This window comes from Urocitellus parryii, chromosome 6, assembly GCF_045843805.1.
Source record: "Urocitellus parryii isolate mUroPar1 chromosome 6, mUroPar1.hap1, whole genome shotgun sequence".
NCBI classification, from domain to species: domain Eukaryota; kingdom Metazoa; phylum Chordata; class Mammalia; order Rodentia; family Sciuridae; genus Urocitellus; species Urocitellus parryii.
In genome coordinates, this window is record NC_135536.1 from 122887283 (window position 1) to 122909374 (window position 22092).

The 22092-nt window shown below is 39.5% G+C and overlaps 1 protein-coding gene across 1 annotated transcript in view; it reads left to right on the forward strand.

Moving 5' to 3' along the window:
• Oca2 (OCA2 melanosomal transmembrane protein) overlaps positions 1-22092 on the forward strand; it is a 364563-nt gene that overhangs the window by 159298 nt on the left and 183173 nt on the right. Inside the window, exons 13-15 of the mRNA XM_077799930.1 lie at positions 2544-2682; positions 16683-16815; positions 19406-19553. Coding sequence (XP_077656056.1) covers positions 2544-2682; positions 16683-16815; positions 19406-19553 — 420 coding nt within the window. The remainder of the gene's footprint in view (positions 1-2543; positions 2683-16682; positions 16816-19405; positions 19554-22092) is intronic.

Consider the following 22092-nt stretch of genomic DNA (forward strand, 5'->3'; position numbering starts at 1 on the left):
ATTTGACATATATTGAGTGCCACAATATGTTGCCCAGAATCTTCTGCAGCAAGAGGTTCAGTCCTGGCCCCTTTGTGAACCCTTTCCCAAAGTATAGACCTTTTTTTGTATCTACCCTGTATATTCTTTGTTTTAAAGATGGTTCCCCAGCATTTGAACCCCAGGCTCCCAAACCTGGGTCCTCCCTATCTTGGACCCATCATGTACTGGTACTTGGCTGATTCTGGGGATACAGAAAGTGATAGGTAACCCTCAAGGGTCCAGAGTGAGGGGGAAGCACTAACGTTTGTCCTGATTAGTGATTGGGCATCTTGAATAAGTCACTTCCGCTGCATTGATCTGAGTTACACCATCAAAGGGATTAACCTGAACTAGCAGGATGAAAATTCTGTGAGACAATGGACCTGTTTGGACACCAAGCATGAGACAGAGAAAGTTCAGTCACTAGCCATGGTCTACTTCTAAGGCTCAGGATTAATTATGGGGGATGCTTTTGGCATTTGAAGAGTGATGCCTCTTAGAGGAGGAGTGAATTGGGGTCTTCAATGGGGCCTGCAGTATTCTATCACTTACCTCACTGTGGAGATGTGGGTTTGTACCCAGGCTCCTGCAAGTTGGCCACGTTGTGAGAGCCAAGTGCAGATGGGGACTTGGAGTGAGATAGGCTGAATTCTCAGCCTTCCTCTGCAGGATGGGGCAAAGCACCTTTGGGTTGAGGGTAAATGAGAGATGGAGTGAACATATTTGAGGGTGCGGTGAATTTTAATAGACATCACTGATAATACTGAACTGTGCCCCTTAGACTCTTTAGGGCCCTAAACTGCCCTCCTCCAATCAGCATGAATCTGCTGCCCATCTCAGATTGCTGACTATAGCATTTCCCAGATGTGTCAGATTCTAGTACCACTGCACTCTCGGATAGCAGCCTGGGAAAAGTGGGATTCAGGCCTGAGGTCCATGGGGCACCCTTTTCCAAGCATCCTCACACAGCCTGGAGAGCCCAGGGGCTCGTTCAGCCTTTCTGGAAATTGTTTTGATCTTTGTTGCTCAGAAATTAGCTTTGTAATTTTTTTTTTTTAAATCGGGGACTTCATTTTCTAGTTTGAAACCCATGTCTTTCAAGCTGTGTTTCACATATTGTTGGTCTTAAGATTCATTATTTATATTACAACGTTTTTCATATTTTAGAGGAGTTGATTGCTTTCTTCTGCCTTTGTCTGGACTGAGAAGTGCTCAGTCCCTAGAGTTCAACAGCGAGGTCCATTTAGATCAGGTGCCATCTCTGTGCTCTATCTACGAATTATTTTCTTGTTAGAAGGAGATTCTGGTAGCTTCCTCCACTGAGTGCAGCTGCTGACTTGGGTCTGATGCCCATATGTAAAGTCACTCTGGATCCTGGTAGCCAGGATCACTCCTTCTTCAGCTTCTATGCAGCCTCCAGGCCAGTCGGCCCTCACATCAGTGGAGGGGAAGACTGTGTGGCTGGCTATGCTCTGAGCTGAGGGCAGGAGGTGGTGGGAAAACCTTCAAGTGCAGCAGCACCTGCCTCAAGGAGTGAGATCCAGAGCCCAGTTACTACATGGCAGAGGGAAAAGAGGATGAACAGGTGTGGAGGATGCTGTGATGTGCTCTCTGTACTTTTTTTTTTTGAGCAATGTTTCTCATCTCTATGCACAGCACTCACTTGAGGAGTTCTAGAATGCTGCTATGCAGGCCCACTCCCACATATTGGTCTGCTGCAGACCAGGCTGTAAAACTTTCAAGGATTATTTATTTGTTATTTATTTATTTTGGCACTGGGGATTGAACCAGGGGCATTAAACTACGGAGCCACATCCCCAGCCCTATTTTGTATTTTATTTAGAGACAGGGTCTCACTGAGTTGCTTAGAGCCTCACTAAGTTGCTGAGACTGGCTTTGAACTCGAGATCCTTCTGTCTCAGCCTCCTGAGTGGTTGGAATTATAGGCATACCTCACCACACCCAGCAACTTTCAAGGATTCTAAGACAATCTAGTGTAGACATGGTGGAGAACTTTCTTCTCTAAGAAAGAAGTCAGTAGTCAGTAGTTAAAGGGAAGGGCTGAGAGGAAACCTTGAGGTCTTAGCATCTGAGAAGGGGAGGCAGGTACAGGACTAGGTGAGCAGGCTTAGCGTGAGCACTGGTGATTTCTGCATTGACCCCTGCCCCTGACTCAGAGGGTTTTGGTGGCCAGTGCCCATCTGCCTGTGCCAGGCCCTGCCTTTCACTGGGAGCTTGCACACAGGGGACTGTGCTCCATCTAGACTTATGAGGGTGGAGAAGGGTTACATCATGACACTGATGGTTCAGAGGATGCTGGGTTAATTCAGAAGAAATGTCATTTTCAGAGTCACTGCATCCCAAGGGTGTTATTGTAGTTGTCTCCCCATTCCAACACTGCCCTCTCATAAATGTGTGTGCTTTCTAGGTTTAAGCCAGTACTTTAAATATATATGGGCTGCACATGGGTCCTTTATGATGTAAATAGTGGGACTAATTTCATTTTCCTCCATTTATGATAGATTATGTGAGGTGCTCAACCTTGATCCAAGGCAAGTCCTGATTGCAGAGGTGATCTTCACAAACATTGGAGGAGCTGCCACTGCCATCGGGGACCCACCAAATGTCATTATTGTTTCCAACCAAGAATTGAGGAAGATGGTATGTACCAGTATATTAGGGTTACTTTCAATAAATGCAGAACTAAACTCACTTAGCCCTCTGCCCAGTGTTTTAGAAACCTTTATTAATCTTTATTAGAAATCAAGATCCTCTGTATTACCTCTTTATAGTAAATGCTTTTAGATGTCTTGTGGGTGGGACGTAAGGAGACAGGGATGAATTGCCTTCATTCTCGATCTCCTAAGGTTTTGAAGAAATGATTGGATAACATAGTCATAATATGTTGTATTAATTACATCAATAGGAATGGAGGTTTAACTAGTATTTAGAACAAAATTGCCTGTCATCTTTTACAGGAGATATGTGATTTCCTTCTCAACTGAGGTAGATATATTTATTGAAGAACTTAAACTTTTTTAAGGGTCAGAATGTGAAGGCCTTAGAAGTTCTTTGAAAACCCCTATAGATATTTTTTTCCACATTTTTAATTGGTGTATTATAGTTGTACTAAATAGTTGGATTTGTCATTACATATTCATACATGCACACAATGTAAGAATATAATTTGGCCAATATCATTATATTTCCCCTTCCCTTCCTCTCCTCCCACCCCATGACCCCTTTCCCCTACTCTGTTGATCTCTATGATTTTCATGAGATCCTCCCCACTTTTATTGTCCTTTTCCTCTGTAGCTTCCACATATGAGAGAAGACATATGACTCCTGACCTTCTAAGTTCTACTTATTTTACTTAACATAATGTTTTCAAGTTCCATCCATTTTCCTGAAAGTGACATAAATAAAAATTATAGCTAAATACAATTCTCTTTATAGCTAAATACAACTCTAATGTGTATGTATACCACATTACCTACATCTATTCATCTGTTGATGGACACCAGTTCCATAGTTGGGCTATTGTGAATTGTGTTGCTATAAATGTGGGTATGTATGTATAGTATGATGGCTTTAATTCTTAAGGATAAATACCAAAGAGTGGTATAGCTGGGTCATATGGTGTTCCATGCCTAGTCTTTATATATATATATATATATATATATATATATATATATATATACACACACATATATTCAGCTGTACATATATATATATATATATTTCTGACCTTCAGTTTTTATTTAAATATAGTAAACTTTTAATAGAATAAACAAAAAATCCTCTACACAGCAAATATTTTACATAAATGTAACATGCATGCCTATTTCACAATTAAGCAAAATGGACTTTTAGGCACAAGATTTAAAAAATCATGAAAGAATGAGACATGAATGCAAGACAGAAATAACAGAGGCAACAGAAATATACATTACTTAACACCTCAGTTGGTCTTATCTTCCAACCTACTAATTAAGGCCTGAGTTTCAGGAATCCTATGTTCTTAACTGGAAATATCTAGTTTGGTTGTACCTAACATATATCCCCCTAACCAAATAATTATCTTTCAAAATAATCTAATAAATATATCATTCACACACATATGTACATACACACACACACACACACACACACATTCTGCTGAACCAACCTGTCAAATAGGGAAGTAAGAATTTTGGAATTTTCACATAGAAAAAATAATTCTGCTACAGAAATACAACAATGAATGGCATTATTAGAAGTCTCTAGTTCATTTGTATTACTTTTCCCTAAATCACCTTTTTACTAAGGCCTGCTGCCATGGCTCCTCAGACACTCCAGACTTAATCTTTTCATCCTGCCTAAATGACCCACAGTAGAGATGCTTTATAGAGAAAAGGAGACTTAACAATTCAGTTATAGACTTCAGCACGGGTATCGTAAGTCAGCTTAGTCCAAATGCCTGGAACAATTTCTTTATGTCAGTTCTCTTGGGTTTTACTGGTTAGTTTTCTCTGTTTCTTCCCCTACCAGCCTGTAAGCACCTGAACAGCCTGTGATGACAGTCCCTGATTTTAGGGAGATCACACCAATCAGAGTTCAAGCAGGAGAAAGGTCTGTTTGAACATACAGGGCACTTCACATGGGGTGAGGCAAGCAGAGGAATGACTGGCAAGAAGATAGCTGTGAGAAGTCATCTGTGAGAATGTGTTCTCAAACGAGAAAAGATTCCTTATTCTGGCGGTTAAAGTTGGGGGTGAGGGTGGTGCAGAAGCACTGAAGGCTTTGCACAGGGAATAAAACCCAGAGCCATGCTAGAGAATCACTACACAGTGCTGGGTGGGACAGAGGACGGAGGAGAGAGCAGGAAGCTCAGAAAGCTTCACTCACCAAGCCCAGTGCCACATGCAAGTATTTCCCATAGAGACAAGTGTCAATCCAACATGCCCCAAACCACACAGTTCTGTCTACATAAATCAAGGCTTTTGGAGAAAAAGTAGTGGAGAGGGGACTTAAATGGATATTTTTAGTTCAAGTTCTTAGAGCCTATCCCAGTTTGAACAAGTTAAGAGCAGTGAAGCCATTCTCATATCCAGTAACAATTCAAGTCTTCCAATCATGACCATCACCTTTCCTGAACTGTCATCACCAAGTAATTATAAAGCAATCATCATTTCACGACAGCTAAGTTCCTACCTGCCACTCAATCCACAGAGCCCTCATGAAAGGCTGAGACCCCACCACAAGACACTAGGCACATGTATTGCCTCTACTTGGGCAGAGTGGTGTGGGCATGCTGCTGGGTAACAGCACCTTGTCCCACCTTCAGCCCACTGGAGTCCTGGTGTGGATAAAACAGTTGACGTATAAGGTACAACTCTGACCAAAGCCCCCATCAGGGCCATCCTTTCTTCTCTAGGTCCAGACTGCATCCGTCCACTAGCAAGGGAGGGAGAGGTCATCTGAGTAGAGGAACTCAAGGAAGGAAAACCATTGTCTTGATGCTCACTGACTCAAAACAGATAGAAACTTCTTAGGACACAGTCTTTCAAACTACTAGTCTTTTGATCCTATAATTACTAATAAATATTTTCTTTGAACACTAAAATAAAAACCATTTATTTTAAAGAGAATAGGTATAACTTTAATATCTTAAAGAGTTAAAATTAAAACTTTATCATTGATTTTCACTTATTATTTTTTCATCATTAGAATTTTCTGGATTTTCCTTCTTTGAGGTATCAGTAAAATGCTTCCACATTTGGTATGATTTACTGTAGATGATGTTGTGTGTATGTATTCCTGTGAAGTGCATCAGTATGTTTGTGTGTGTGTGTGTGTGTGTGCCATCTTCCTTAAATGTATTTAAACTGCTAAGAATTCATGGCTCTAAGGTATTGATGGCCACATTGAAGACCCCCCATGTTATAGAGATTCTGGGTATAACTTGGATGCTGTGGTGAAAGTCTGTAATCCTGGTTGCCCTGGGGAGCTTCCTGGAAGCACACCACCAGTCCTGAGTGTGAACTGAGTTGTCATGTGAACATGAACATATCATCTTGGAATATATCAGAAGGTAACAGAGCCTTGTCATCTATTCTAGGGACAACTATCAGCCAGGATGTGCCTGGGAATACACATGGGAAAGAACTATCTTCAGAAAGAGTATTTGTTTATTTTTTATTCTACAATAATATGTTTTTTTGTACAAAATAGAAACGCAAACACACATGTACTCATGCATACACAAATAAAAGCTGTCATAATTCTGCCACTCAGAGACAAATTATCTTAGTATTTTGATGCAATTAATCTTCTAGAATACTTGCATGTGCATGTTTTGAATAAATAACATAGCTTCTGCTCTAGCCAAGATGGAGTAATAGGGACTGGATTTCCTTTCTTGCCTGGGACAACCAACCAACCAGCCAAACCAACCAAACAAACAAATGAACAAAATTCCAAACCAAAACCAAACAGCATACCAGGAGCAATAGTAATGAAGACACTGAACACTGGACCAAAAGTGGACAGCAATCCCCATGATATGGGAAATGAGATTAACTCTATGATTCCTCTGGCTCACTGCCTGAGAATTTTCAGGGTGTGTTGCGGAGAGGGAGGAACCACATGGAGCTCACTCAGCTCCCTGAGTTAATAAGATGGAACTGACAGTCTGGGGAGTCCAAGGCAGCTGGAATTTGCAAGACAAAGGACCAGAGAGGTCAGAGCTGCTTAGAGAGAGAACCACAGAGATCTTCAGAGTGTCTCCCTTGAGAATGCAGTAGTGTTCATTCCAGTCCATGTATGTGAGGAAACCACCTATCGTCAGGGGAAGCACAACCCAGAAGGATTAGAGGTAAGAGTCCTCGACATGACGACATGACAGGGACAGGAATAGTCTCTATTCCTGCCAGGCAGGCTGGAACCTTGAAATTCATAGGGCACATTGTAGGCTACTCAGTAGGGTCTTGCCTCTGGAATTACTCCTTGTGGGGAGTGAAGATGGCTGGATATGGCTCTGATTCCACCTAATAAATCTTAAAATCAAGACCTGAAAGAATCAAGCTTTCTATATAGTTTAACAGACTCCAGAACAGACCTCAAAGATATTTGAAGGATACAAAAACATTTAACAGTGTATAGAGCAAAATCACAATATGTGGCATATGATCAAGGATTACCAGGCATGTAAAGACGCAAGAAAATATGACGTATGAGAAGAAGAATGTGAACCGTTGAAGTCAACCTTGAGTAGACACAGGTATGAGAATGTGTAAAAAGGACATTAAAACAACTAAAAATGATGATACATGCATTACAGATGTCCATCAAGTGGAAACATAAAAGACATGTTTTAAAAAGCCAAAATCAAGCTTCTAGAGAGAAAACTTAAAATATCTGTGATAGAAATATACTTGTTGGGATTAATGGCAGCATAGCAGAGGAAAAGATTAGTGAACTTGAAGACACAGATCCAAAATGAAAAAGACTGTAAAGATAGTAATGAAAAAATGAAAAGTGTTCTTGGAAAACTTTAAGTACCTAACACATATACAGTTCTAATCTTTAAAGGATGGGGAAAACAAAAGAGGGAGAGGGAGAGGGAGAGGGAAAATGAGAGGAAGAGAGACAGGGAGAAAGACAGCACAAGCTAGCTCTGTGGTGTCTCTTGTAAGGGCACCAGCCTGTGGGCCCCAGCCTCATGAACTCATCTCAACCAAATCACCCCAGAAAGACTCTGTCTGCAAATAGCATCACACTGGGAATTAGGGCCTCAGCATAAGAATTTGACAGGGGAACACAATTCAGACTGAATTATACACACAATTCGAACTGAATTATAGTAGAAACGGCACACATAAAAATTTGAAGTTTCTTTAAAGGAGGAGTCAGCAACTTTTACTTAAAAGGCCATATAGTTAATATTATAGGCATTTGGGCCATATGATGACTGTTGAAATTACTCAGTTCTGCCAATATGGCATGAGAGCAGCCACAGACAACGCATAGAAGAAGGGACGTGGCTGTATCCAGCCTGCAAATGGTGATTTAGTGGTCTCTGCTCTAATGCAATCTCTAAAGGGAAATTTATACTCTGAGACACTTAAATAAAAAAAGATGAGCCCAAACTGCCTGCACCAGCCTGTGTGGGACCCAGACTCTCAGTAGGCCTGGCCTGCCCCACCCCAGGTGGGGCAGACACCCACCAGAGCCTAGCCTCTGGAGCAGGACCACCCCTTCCAACCAGCAGACTACTGAGGGAGGTCAAGCCCAGAGCCCAGATCCACCCACACCAACTGTGCAGGACCCAGATCCAGGATGCAGTAGCATTCATTGAGAGATACTAGCAGATCTGGAAGCCCAACATCAAGGTGAGGTACAGACAATCTGCTGTACTACAAGAATATAAGGAAGAAACTGTAATATCTCAGATCCACACTGCAAGAAAGGAAGACACACAGACAACATGAAAAAACAAGGGAGGAAAGTGCCCCAAACAAAGCAGGACACTATAATGACAGAACCCATGGACAGCGAAGTTGATGAAATGTCAGAGAAGGAGTTCAGAAGGTTCATAATTAAAATGATCTGTGAATTAAAGAATGATCTAAATGCACAAATACAGGCAAAAATTGATCATTCCAACAATGAGATAAGAGAGCAAATTCAGGTAGCAAAATATAACTTCAAGAGAGAGATAGAGACTCTGAAAATAAAAACAGTAAGAAATACTTGAAATGAAAGATACAATAAATCAAATTAAAAACTCAATAGAAAGCATAACCAACAGACTAGATCACTTGGAAGAAAGAATGTCAGATAATGAAGACAAAGTAAACAATCTGGAAAATAAAGTTGATCACACAGTGAAGAAAGTTAGAAACCATGAACAGAACATCCAAGAATTATGGGACAGCATCAAAAGACCAAATATAAAGTTATTAGGATAAAGGAAGGACAGAGTTTCAAACCAAAGGAATGCACAGTCTCTTCAATGAGATAATATCAGAAAATTGGAAATTTTCATTTCATGAAGAATGAATTGGAAAACCAAATACAAGAGGTTTACAGGACACCAAATGTACAAAATTACAACAGATCTATACCAAGGCACATTATAATGAAAATACCTAGCATACAGAATGAGGATAGAATCTTAAAAGCTGCAATGAAGAGGAATCAGATCACATATGGGGGAGCCCAATTCATATCTCAGCAGATTTTTCAACCCAGACCCTCAAAGTCAGGAGATCATGGAACAACATATACCAAGCTCTGAAAGAAAATGAATGCCAACCAAGAATCTTATATCCAGCAAAACTAAGCTTTAGATTCGATGATGAAACAAAAACCTTCCATGATAAACAAAAGTTAAAAGAACTTACAACTAGAAAGCCTACACTACAGAACATCCTCAGCAAAATATTCCAAGAAGAGGAAATGAAAAACAATGATGAAAATCAGCAGAAGGAGGAATTACACTAAAGGAAAATTTAATCAGAAGAGAAACCAAGTCACATAAATATTAAAAATAAACAAAAATGGCTGAAAATACAAATCATGTCTCAATAATAACCCTGAATGTTAATGGCCTAAACTCACCAATCAAAAGACATAGACTAGCAGATTGGATCAAAATAAAAGACCCAACAATATGCTGCCTCTAAGAGACTTCAAACTAAAGTCAATCAAAAAGGAAAAAGAAGGACACTACATACTGCTCAAGGGAACCATACACCAACAAGACTCAACAATCATAAATATATATGCTTCAAACAATGGAGCATCTACGTTCATCAAACAAACTCTTCTCAAGTTCGAGAGTCAAATAGACCACAACACAATAATTTTGGGTGACTTTAACACACCTCTTTCATCACTAGATAGATTTTCCAAACAAAAGCTGAACAAAGAAACTATACAACTCAATAATACAATCAATAACTTAGACCTAACTGACATATATAGAATATTTCATCCTTCAATGAGAGAATACACTTTCTTCTCAGCAGCACATGGATCCTTCTCTAAAATAGATCATATACTATGACACAAAGCAACTCTTAGCAAATATAAAAAAGTAGATACTACCCTGCATTCTATCAGATCATAATGGAATGAAATTAGAAATCAATGATAAACTAAGAAATAAAATCCACTCCAACACCTGGAGACTAAATAATGTGTTATTTAATGAACAATGGGTTGCAGAAGACATTAGGGAGGAGATTTAAAAATTTTTAAAGGTTAATGAGAACACAGATAAAAAATATCAAAATCTCTGGGACACTATGAAAACAGTTCTAAGAGGAAAGTTCATTGCATGGAGTTCATTCCTTAAAAGAAGAAAAAGTCAACAAATATATAACCTCACATTACATCTCAAAGCCCTAGAAAAAGAAGAACAAATCAACACCAAAAGCCACAGAAGACAGGAAATAATTAAAATCAGTGCTGAAATCAATGAAATTGAAACAAAAGAAAAAATTGAAAAAAATATAGAACAAAAAGTTGGTTCTTTGAAAAAATAAATAAAACTGTCAGACCTTTAGCCATACTAACAAAGAGAAGGAGAGAGAGAACTAAAATCACTAACATACATGATGAAAAAGGCAACATCACAACAGACACTACCGAAATACAGAAAATAATTAGAAATTATTTTGAAAACTTGTACTCCATTCAAATAGAAAATATTGAAGGCATCAATAAATTTCTAGAGTCATATAATTTGCCCAAATTAAATCAGGATGATATACATAATTTAAACAGATCAATTTCAAGTGACAAAATAACAGACAGCATCAAAAGTCTACCAACCAAGAAAAGCCCAGGACTGGATGGATATACAGCCGAGTTCTACAAGACCTTTAACGAAGAACTAATACAAATACTCTTTAATTTATTTCAGGAAATAGAAATAGAGGCAGCACTTTCAAACTCATTCTATGAGGCCAATATCACCTGATTCTAAAACCAGGGAAAGACACATCAAAAAAAAAAGGAAAACTTCAGACCAATATTTCTAATCAACATAGATGCAAAAATCCTCAATAAAATTCTGGCAAATCAAAATCAAAAACATATAAAAAAAGATCATACACCATGATCAAGTGGGATTCATCCCAGGGATGCAAGTTTGGTTCAACTTACGAAAACCAATAAATGTAATTCATCACATCAGTAGATTTAAGATAGGAATCATGTGATCACCTCAATAGATGCAGAAAAAGCATTTGACAAAATACAGTACTACTTTATGATCAAAACACTAGAAAAATTAGGGATAACAGGAACATATCTCAACATCATAAAGGCTACCAATGCGAAGCCCCAGGCCAACTGCCGCAGTCTGGCTGGCCACAAATAACCGGGGTCACGAGCCACTTGTAGGTTCAAACAGGAACTCCTTTATTGCCAGAACCCCACGGGAACTCTCCAGAACTCAACAGGAACTCCGCGAGAACTCAAAAGTAGCAGGCACCCGAGGTAGCAGGAGCTTCCCCACTGCCGGACAGTAGAGGTCCACATATACAACTGAATACACAGCTTGTTTCAATTTAGCATCACCCAGTTACAGCAATCAGTCATTATGTTAATAATCATACACAGCTTAACTTAATTATCATCATCTTAATGGCTCGCAGGCGTTACTTCTCAACTGCTCCTTCTGGCAAAATGCCATCCCGACCTGGCTGTGGCTCCCAACAGCCAACATCATTCTAAATGGAGAAAAATTGAAGGTGTTCCCTTTAAAAATCAGAACAAGACAGGGATGCCCTCTTTCACCACTTCTATTTAACATAGTTCTTGAAACACTGGCCAGAGCAATCAGACGGATGAAGGAAATTAAAGGGATACACATAGGAAAAGAATAACTCAAATTGGCACTATTTGCTAATGATATGATTCTATACCTATAAGATCCTAAAGGTTCCATCAGAAAACTTCTAGAACTAGAAAATGAATTAAGCAAAGTAGCAGGATATAAAATCAACACCCATAAATCAAAGGCATTTCTGTATATCAATGATAAATCCTCAGAAATGGAAACAGGAAAACTACCCCATTTTCAATAGCCTAAAAAAAATAAAATGAAATACTTGGGAATCAACAAAAGAGGTGAAAGATCTATATAATGAAAATTACAGAACCCTAAAAAAGAAGTCAAAGAAGACCTTAGAAGATGGAAAGATCTACCTTGCTCTTGGATAGGTATAATTAATATTATAAAAAATGATCATACTTCCTAAAGCACTATATAGATTTAACGCAATTCTTACCAAAATCCCAATGACATTCCTCATAGAAATAGAAAAAGCAATCATGAAATTCATCTGGAAAAATAAGAGACTCAGAATAGCCAAAGCAATCCTTAGCAGGAAGAGGGAAGCAGGTGGCATCACAATATCAGACTTTAAACTACTACAGAGGAACAGTAACAAAAATAGCATGGTATTGGCATCAAAACAGACTGGTAGGCCAATGGTACAGAATAGAGGACACAGAGACTAACCCACAAAATTACAATTATCTTATGTTTGACAAAGGTGCCAAAACATGCACTGGAGAAAAGATAGTCTCTTCAACAAATGGTGCTGGGAAAACTGGAAATCCATATGCAACAAAACGAAATTAAACCCCTATCTCTCACCATGCACAAAACTCAACTCAAAATGGATCAAGGACTTAGGAATAAAACCAGAGACCCTGCGTCTATTAGAAGAAAAAGTAGGCCCTAATCTCTATCATGTGGGATTAGGCCCCAACTTTCTTAATAAGACTCCTGTGGTGCAAGAATTAAGATCAAGAATTGTGGGGTTGAAAACTAAGTTGGTGCCTGGCTAAATGCCAATAGGAGGACACTGAAGTTGTTTTGAAACCTCCCTGATTGGCTTACTTCTCTTCCATGCTTGTGCACAGCTCGTGCTCTTCGTTGGAAATTAAGGTATGGGTATACATGTGAATTTCTCCTGCTGACTTGACCTTTATGTTGATTGGTTCCCGCTTTTCCATGTTTTAAAATGATTGGCTTTTACTCCTTATATAAGTTGTGTGTGCTTCCTCAATAAATGAGATACTGCTTTGACTCATCTCCCTGGCGCATCTGATTGTCCTCTGGTGGGGAGGGCTGGGTGGGCGGCCGGCCGACCCTCACCTTTCTTGATCCGTCCAGGTTGGGGCATGCTCTCCTAAGCCTCTCTGCAGGACAGAGTGGATAGAAGAAGCTAAAAACCCCAACAAAGAATCAATAAATGGGATGGACTCAAACTAAAAAGCTTTCTTTTCAGCAAAAGAAACAATACGTGAGGTGAATAGAGAGCCTACATCTTGTGAACAAATCTTTACCCCTCACACATCAGATAGAGCACTAATCTCTAGGGTATATAAAGAACTCAAAAAGCTAAGCACCCAAAAAAACCCAAATAACCCAATCAATAAATGGGTCAAGGACCTGAACAGATACTTCTCAGAAGAATATATACAATTAACCAACAAATATATGAAAAAATGTTCATCATCACTGACAATTACAGAAATGCAAATCAAAACCACTCTAGGATTTCATCTCACTTCAGTTAGAATGGAGACTATTATGAAGACAAACAACAATAAGTTTTGGTGAGGATGCAGGGAAAAACACTGATATACTGTTGATAGGACTGCAAATTGGTGCAGCCAATATGGAAAGCAGTATGGAGATTCCTTGGAAAGCTGGGAATGGAACCACCATTTGACCCAGCTATTCCTCTCCTTGGTCTATACCCAAAGGACTTAAAAACAGCATACTACAGGGACACAGCCACATCAATGTTTATAGCAGCACAATTCACAATAGCTAAACTGTGGAACCAACCTAGATACCCTTCAATAGATGAATGGATAAAAAGTATGTGGCCTATATACACAATGGAATATTACTCAGCAACAGAATAGAATAAAATCATGGCATTTGCAGGTAAATGGATGGAGTTAGAGAAGATAATTCTAAGTGAATTTAGCCAATCCCCAAAAAACCAAATGCTGAATATTTTCTTTGATATAGGGAGACTGATTCATAGTGGGATAGGGAGAGGCACATGGGAGGAACAGACAGACTCTAGATAGGGCAGAGGGGTTGGAGGGGAAGGTCAGGGTCATAGGGTTATAAATGATGATGAATGTGATGGACATTATTATCCAACATACATGTATGAAGACACGGATTGATGTGAATATACTTTGTATACAACCAGAGATATGAAAATCTGTGCTCTATATATGTAATAAGAATTGTAATGCATTCCACTGTCATATATAAATAATAAAAAAGGAATAAACCGAGCTGGGTTTGTGGCTCAGTAGCAGAGTGCTCACTTACCATGTGTGAGGCACTGTGTTCGATCTTCAGCACCACATTAAAATAAAGATATTGTGTCCACATATAACTAAAAAATAAATATATTTTTTTTAAAAAAAGAAGAGTCTCAAATTCATGACTTCAGAAAATTGTGTCCTTTAGCTGCTTCTGGTAGTGCTTTCCTCCAATCCACTGTGTGACAACTTTCAGTGTCACTCTGCTGGCTCTGCCTCTTTGGCCATTTCTTAGTCTCCTGAATGAGCATTTTATTCCCATACCACTCTTCAGTACCTGTGGCCTCTGGACTCTTATTTGATGTTTGCCCCTCCTGGGCCAGTCCATCACTTCTGTGGCTTGCTGTTTCCTGCATGCTGGGCTCACCCACCTTCACTCTTCCAGAAGTCCTCTTACCTCCTTCAGATCCATGGGTGTCAGGACCCCTCTGCCACATGCACTGCTGGTTCCTTGCACACAGTAGGATCACACCAATCTCTCCTGTCTGTCACCATATTCATTCCTATAGTATGTATGTTCTCTCCTTACTGTGTTCTCCAGCCCTGAGAACTCCTCTGTCCTGGGCAGCCAGACTGGATTCTGTTTTCAAAATGCACTGTGTGTGTTTTACTAACACACTCAGTAGATTCAGCTTAACAATTCATAAGCTTTTCACTTAGAAGAGTTTGCACTGAGTTTTTACCTTGGAATAATTCAAGAAACCACTTTGGCTTGAACCATCCCTTACGACCCAGTGGACTCTTGACTAGTCACAGAGCTAACCCGATAGCATCGTGCCTAGGAAACAGTATTGTTTGACTGGGAATCCTTTAACTACATCCTCATAATTTTATACAGCTTATAAAGCAAGGCATATTCTACTCTGTTTTCCATGGGGTCCTCTATTGGTTGTTTCACATGCTTCAATATTTAACCACTAATCCATTAAATGAGGATTTGTGGAAAACTGCAAAGAAAATGGCTGAGTGGAGCCCCAAACAAAACCATACAGAATAATGTAGAAGCAGAAGCAGTACCATGCAAGAAGAAAGGGCTGCAGTGAAGCACCATATTGATGTAGTGTGACAGGGGACGGTTTTGTTACTGGGAACATTAAAGAGAAGTGTCTCGGAAATTATAGAGATCTGCAGTAGCAGCAGGGGGGCCCAGATACATGCACCTTATAAGCTTAGTGAAAACATTTGCATCCCATTGTACATTGCTTTTGCTGGTATTACTTCTTAAAAATATCAGTTTGAATTTTTTTTCTATTTTGTATTGCTTGATAAATTCACCCATTCCACAACTCTAGTAGCGATCAAATACCTCCACTCAGTGCTGTGTAATTTTGCTGTGGATGTATTCCTTGGATCTCTTTAGTCCTTGGGTTTTGTTTTTTTTTCATTTATCTACCCAGTTTTTCTTTAAATGCCCCACCATTTCTAAAGCAGCAAAACTTCATAGTTATTATATTCCAAACAGACCCAGAATTACAAGGGGTACAAAGATCTATGTTTTCCTGGGCCATTTCCATGAAACAGTATTAACAATTACATTTCATGACCCAGTTGGGCATAAAGATAACTATCTTAATATTGTGTTTTAAATAAGTTTCTCTGACCCAAAAGTTCATTTTTTTTTTTACTTTTGATTTTAGAGGAAATTAGAACATTTTCATGAGTACCTTAAAGTATTATTTTTCAAGCAGATATCTGGAGTATGAATGCTGTAGATAAACACAAAGTTCAAGGTCATGGTCAACATCTGACCATGGTGCCTACCCCACAGGCAGGCAGAGGAAGCAGAGGGCACTTGTTCAGGACTCTGGGCAGCCTCTGATGCTGACCGGGGAGGAAAGACTGTGCTTTCCAGCCCTGAGGACTCTCTCCTTCAAATCAATGGCAAGAACTTTAGTGAGATGCTTTAAAAACCCAATGTACCTTTAAAATGGTGAATACTGTTAGTCACATTGTTTAATGTTTACTCACATTCAGTCTTTTTACACCTGAAACTGGAAGCTAAGGTTGGAATTAGATATGTTAGCTTGTTTTTCTTTCCTCCTAAGATGGTTTTTTTTTTTTTACATGTAAGAATTATTAGTTCAACATGAAAGAAAAAAACCTTGACTGTTTCAAACTCATGGTGAAGCATCTGTATTTTTCCTTGGTTTTTGTGTTGGGCTTCAGGACCCTCTACCTAAGGTTCCCAGAGGTCCTGATGTTCCCTACAATCTCTGGTCTTGACCCTCCACGGATCCTGATGTGGGGAGCTTCCGCCAGTGCAGAGAAAAGGGCATTTCCACCCATTTCCCCTTTTATCTTTCCAGGGCCTGGACTTCGCCAGATTCACGGCACACATGTTTGTTGGGATTTGCCTTGTTCTTCTGGTCTCATTCCCACTCCTCAGACTGCTGTACTGGAACAAAAAGCTTTATAACAAGGAGCCCAGTGAGATCGTTGGTAGGTATAAGCCTCAGAGTTCATATGATCATTTTTCCCAGGGGAAATTCTTACAAAGAGGTCAGAGCTGCCACCCCATGTAAAACATGAGGGAAGTGTCTCTTGTTGGGACCCTGTGTGCTCAAGATCAGAGACTGTGCATATCTGCCTCCCGGAATGCCGTGTGCTCCCTTCTCCTGCGCAAAATCTCTCTCAGCTAAATCACTTCAGAATTCCTGTTTAATTCCACAGTTGGAAAACAAAAGTGCTACCTGAACATCGATGATGGGCTGAGCAGAATAGGGCCGGTAGAGCTTTGGATTTGATGGGTTGGAAAGCAGGTAGGCTCTGAGCGTGCATGCATGGGGTTGAGGCTGCTTTTGGAGGACACACCTGCATAAGAGAGCGCAGGGGACCTAGAAGCCCAGCATCACCAATGCAACGCTGGCTCCCAGTCTCTGCTTCTCCAAATACAAAGACATGGATGAAACTCCCAGCCTGCATCCATGGGCTGCCTCCAGAGTGAAACCATGTAGACATGCAAGCTTTTCAAAGCTGATTAGTGGCTTCAGAAAGTACCCTTCACTGTGATGACTTTAAAGAGCTGCTGGAATGTCTCTGACGTTTATGGACGGGTTTTTAATGATACCTTTCCTCTGATGAGGTTCAGAGCATTAGATGAAACCCAGGCCCCATCTGAACTTATGCTGAAGCCATTCCACAGCCCCGTCTCTCCTTTCCTATCCCAATGTGGAGTTTCGTGTTCAAAGTTTCGGGAAGGCTCGTTCATTGCTTTCTCTTCCTCCTATTCTTCCTCATCTTTTTATGTTATCAAAACCTCATAGGAGGTTTGATGAGGTGTGAGGCTTTTCAGAGGGAAAGCATGGATCCCCTTCTCTGAAGAAGCCTTTGAATTACACCCAAGTTCATTTTAGTTTAGAAAGCTGTGGTGCGTCTTTGTAAGGCTGAAACTCAAAACCGAGCGCTGGCTGATGTTGTCTCAGTGCTCCCGTTCTCCCTGGGTCTCTCTATGGAGTCTTGGCAGCCTTTATTTATAGTCTGTTTCTCTGACAAACGTCTCTGTTTTCTCAGCAGTGCAGCAGGTCTGCCACACGGTAGGTGATCAGCACTTGTGTACCAAATAGAGGGGGCGTAAAAGGTAGCGTTTTCTTTATTGGTTGAGTTCACAGTGATTGTACTGCTGTGTCTTGCCTCCACCTGGAGTAGGCTGTCAGGTGCTCCAGCCCCTGCTTAAAAGGATTTGGTCTTTTAATTTAATTCTTGTGACGTATATTGTATGGTGCATTGCACATAATGTAGTTTGGATCTGGAATTATCCCCTGAGGTCCCTGTGTTGAAGACATGGTCCCTAGGGAGGCACTATTGGGATGGAGTGGAACCTTTAGGAGGTGGGACTAGCTGGAGAGAGTCAGGTCCCTGGGGACATGCCCTTGAAGTGGATATTGGGATCTGCACGTCTTCCACTATCTGTCTGCTTCCTGGCTGCCATGAGGTGAGCAGCTTCCTCTACCATACACTCCTGCTGTGATGTGCTGCTTCACTCTGTACCCCAAAGCAGTGCCAATTGACTATAGACTGAAACCTCTCAAACTTTGAGTCAAAATAAACCTTTTCTCCTTTTAAGTTATTAATCTCAGCTATTTTGTTTTAGTGACAGAAAATTGACAGAGTGGTGAATGAAAACAGTGGCTTTTTCTTATTCTCTTAGTGATTATTTTGAGAATTTTTTATAGCGTTTTAAATTGTAAAATAGAGGTAAGCTTTCATGAAGTTCTTTCATATCTTAGGCAATGAATCATCTCTCTTTACTCTTCTCTCTCAGAAGCTTCTGAATTCAGTTTTGGATGAAAATTCTGCTCATTCTATTGATGTCAGCGTTTCATCAGGCTACTTCTCCCCTTCCTGGGTAACAGACTTGAGCTCCGTGAGGGACTGGTTGGGAGTGAGGGCTTTTCCCAACTCCTGACTCTTCCCAAATGTCCTCCTGGCCCTGAAAGCCACTGCCCGAGAACAACCCTTGTGCTTCTGATTTTCACTAGACCTGTTTCTGAAGTCAGTCAAAGAGTGGGCACTTGGCTTTGTTCATTTTCTGTTACTGTTACTGAATACTACAGACTGGACAAGCTCTAAGGCACAGAGTTGTTGTTAGCTTATTGTCCAGGAGGCTGGGAAGTCTGAAGCACAACCTGACATCTGGTGAAGGCCTTCTCGCCGTGTCATCACATGGCAGAGGGCATCGCCTGGTGCATGAATTTTGGAGGAGACAAACCACATTCAAATCAGAACAGCAATGTGTAGGTTTTGGCTAAAAGTGAGACCTGCAAGAGGAGGTTAGGGTTGCTGGGCATTAGGTTTGATGTGTCTGTTCAAGACAGGAATTTATTTGTCACCAGAGAGTTGAAATTGCTCTACTTCACTTCCATGGTCATTTTAAAAAGTCAGCTTTGTCACCTGGTTTCATTATAGTAACTAATGTGCTGAGAAGCTTCTGTTTTGGGCTGAGCCTGGGAAACCTGAACATGGTGAGTGTGTTGTGAGCACTGACATCCCAGGTCGTGGGGAACTCAATTTTGCCTTACTTTCTCTGCAGAACTGAAGCACGAGATTCACGTGTGGCGCCTGACAGCGCAGCGCATCAGCCCAGCCAGCCGTGAGGAGACGGCCGTGCGTGGCCTGCTGCTGCGGAAGGTGCTGGCACTGGAGCACCTGCTGGCCCGAAGGCTGCACACCTTCAATAGGTATCAAATTGGGTCCTGCTCAGATTTATAGAAGCAGTTCTTGGTTTAATGGTGGGATTGTATGAGCAACATACTCCGCTACCATCCAAACAGTGTCCAAATGTCACATAAAATGCAAATCAAGTGAATTAAAATTGTTACTCCAAACATTTGTAGCATTATAAACTGGTGACACTAACTGAGCCAATATGCAACTTTTAGGCGCCATTCATTGAGCTAAGCCTTTTATGGTGCACAACTTTATCTAATTCCCACCTAGCTCTGTGGGGTTATTGTTAGCTCAGTTTAGGGATGAAAGAAGCAGAGGCTCAGAGAATTTGGGCAACTTACCTATGGTTATGTAGTTCAGAAAGAGTGACACTGGGAATTGAATTTACACTCTCAGCCACATTTTATAATTTCCCCACATTTTAATTTTTGTATGATAAGAATCAAAACCAATTAATGTAACAAACTAATCTTACAACAGATTCTCTCAGCAGTTGATTTTCAAGCACTTCAAAGAATACAAATATCCTAATCAATTCATTTCTTGGTATTTCTTAGAATTATTTATTTATATTTTTATTTTTAGTGCATTATAATTATACATAATAGTGGGGTTCATCTTGACATATTCATAAATGCATATAACATAGTTTTCTCCATTTCAATCCCCAGAATTATCCTTCCTCTCTTCTTTATTCTATTGGTCTTCCTTCTATTTATGTTTTAATTGGTGCATTATAATTATATATAAAATTGCAATGCATGATGATATATTCATATGTATTCATGACATATTTTGATCAACTTTATTCTGCTTTGAAATGATCAGACCCCCACCACTCAATACTTTCTGTCAGCCAACGAAGAGGCAGAGCTCAGCCTATAAACTACTCTAACAAGTTGGGCTGGTTTGGGTCAGAGCTCAGAACAAATAAATAGTATAATAATTGTGTCATATACACTCCTCATATTCAAAATTATGGAAAGAAATGTCTTCATTTTAAAAGTCTCAGCAAGAAGAAAACTGAATTTTAAAATATATTGTGATTGCATTAGCTGCTGTAGATAGTAATTTTTTAAATATATATTTCAATTGTTGACATTTATTTATTTATTTATATGTGGTGCTGAGAATTGAACCCAGTGCCTCCCATATGTTAGGCAAGCACTCTACCACTGAGCTACAACCCCAGCCCTGTATGTAGTAATTTCCAGTGTCTTCCCTCATGTGTTTTTTCAGAGTTCTAATTTTACACTTTTTTTTGTCAATTAATTGGATCCTTCCTCAATAACTTATTCTTTTTCTTCTTCATTCCCTTCCATTCTCCTCTATCCTTCTTTCTCATCTCATTTTATCTTCTGTCTCTCTTCCCTCCCCCCCCCATTTTTTCTGTTTTCTATTTCCTTTATCTTTTTTTTTGCCTGTTTCCAACATAACTTACTATAAAGGATGCTATCATTGATGCTTAACCTTCTAGCCTATTCTTTATTATTTCTCATTCACTTTTCTCATTGATTAGTAGAGTTGTGCAGATGATTAGTAATAAGTTTTCAAATATATGCTATTAAGTTATCATTATGACTGGCTGTTGCTTTATCCTCTTGAAGTAGTACTTGGTATTGAACTTAGCACCTTGATTATGCCAATTGGATGTTTTGAAAATAATATAAACTCCCAGCTCAGGGTAGATTGTAAAGAAGTAACTGCTCACTTACATAATAGAAAAAGAGGAATCTATGACAATGGATGTACATACAAAAAATTTTTTTGAAAACACAAAGAAATAAACCCATGTCTCCAAAAATTTTTAACCCCCCAAACTACAGATTGAAATGGATGAAATCTTGAACAAAGCATTCAAAAAATTGATTATTAAAATGATTAATGATTTAAACAAGATCTAAGGAATTAATTAAGGGAGAAAATATAGGCTGTGAAAAAGTATTTTAATAAAGAGATAGAGGTCCTGAGAAAGAAGCAAACAAAAGTCCTGGAAATGAAAGATACAATAAATCAAATGAAAAATTCAGTTGAAAAAATTTCTAGATTCGATTAGATCAAAATAAAGCAGAATTTCAGAGCTTGAAGGCAAGATGGTCAGCCTTGAACATTTAGACAATATTAAAGAAAAAAAAGGAAAGAAAACTGTGATCAGAATAGACAAGATATCTGGGTCAATATGGAGAGACCAAACTAAAGACTCATAGACTTTGAGAAAGAAGTAGAAATACAGGTTAATAATACTGAAATAATAGCAAAAATTTTCCAAACCTTAGGAAGAAGATGGACATCTAAAAATTGTAGGCATTTAAAACCTCAGACAAGATCAGAAAAGAACCTCTCCATGATACATTATCATAAAATGCCAATACTGCAAATCAAAGAAAGGATTTTAAAGGCTATAGGAGAGAGATGACAGGTCAAATTTAGAGGAAAAAGAATCAAAGTAATACAAGATTTCTCAGTATAAACCCTAAAGTTCAAGAGGACTTGGAATGATACATTTCAAGCACTGAAAATCAGTAACTCCCAACTAAGATTGCTATATCT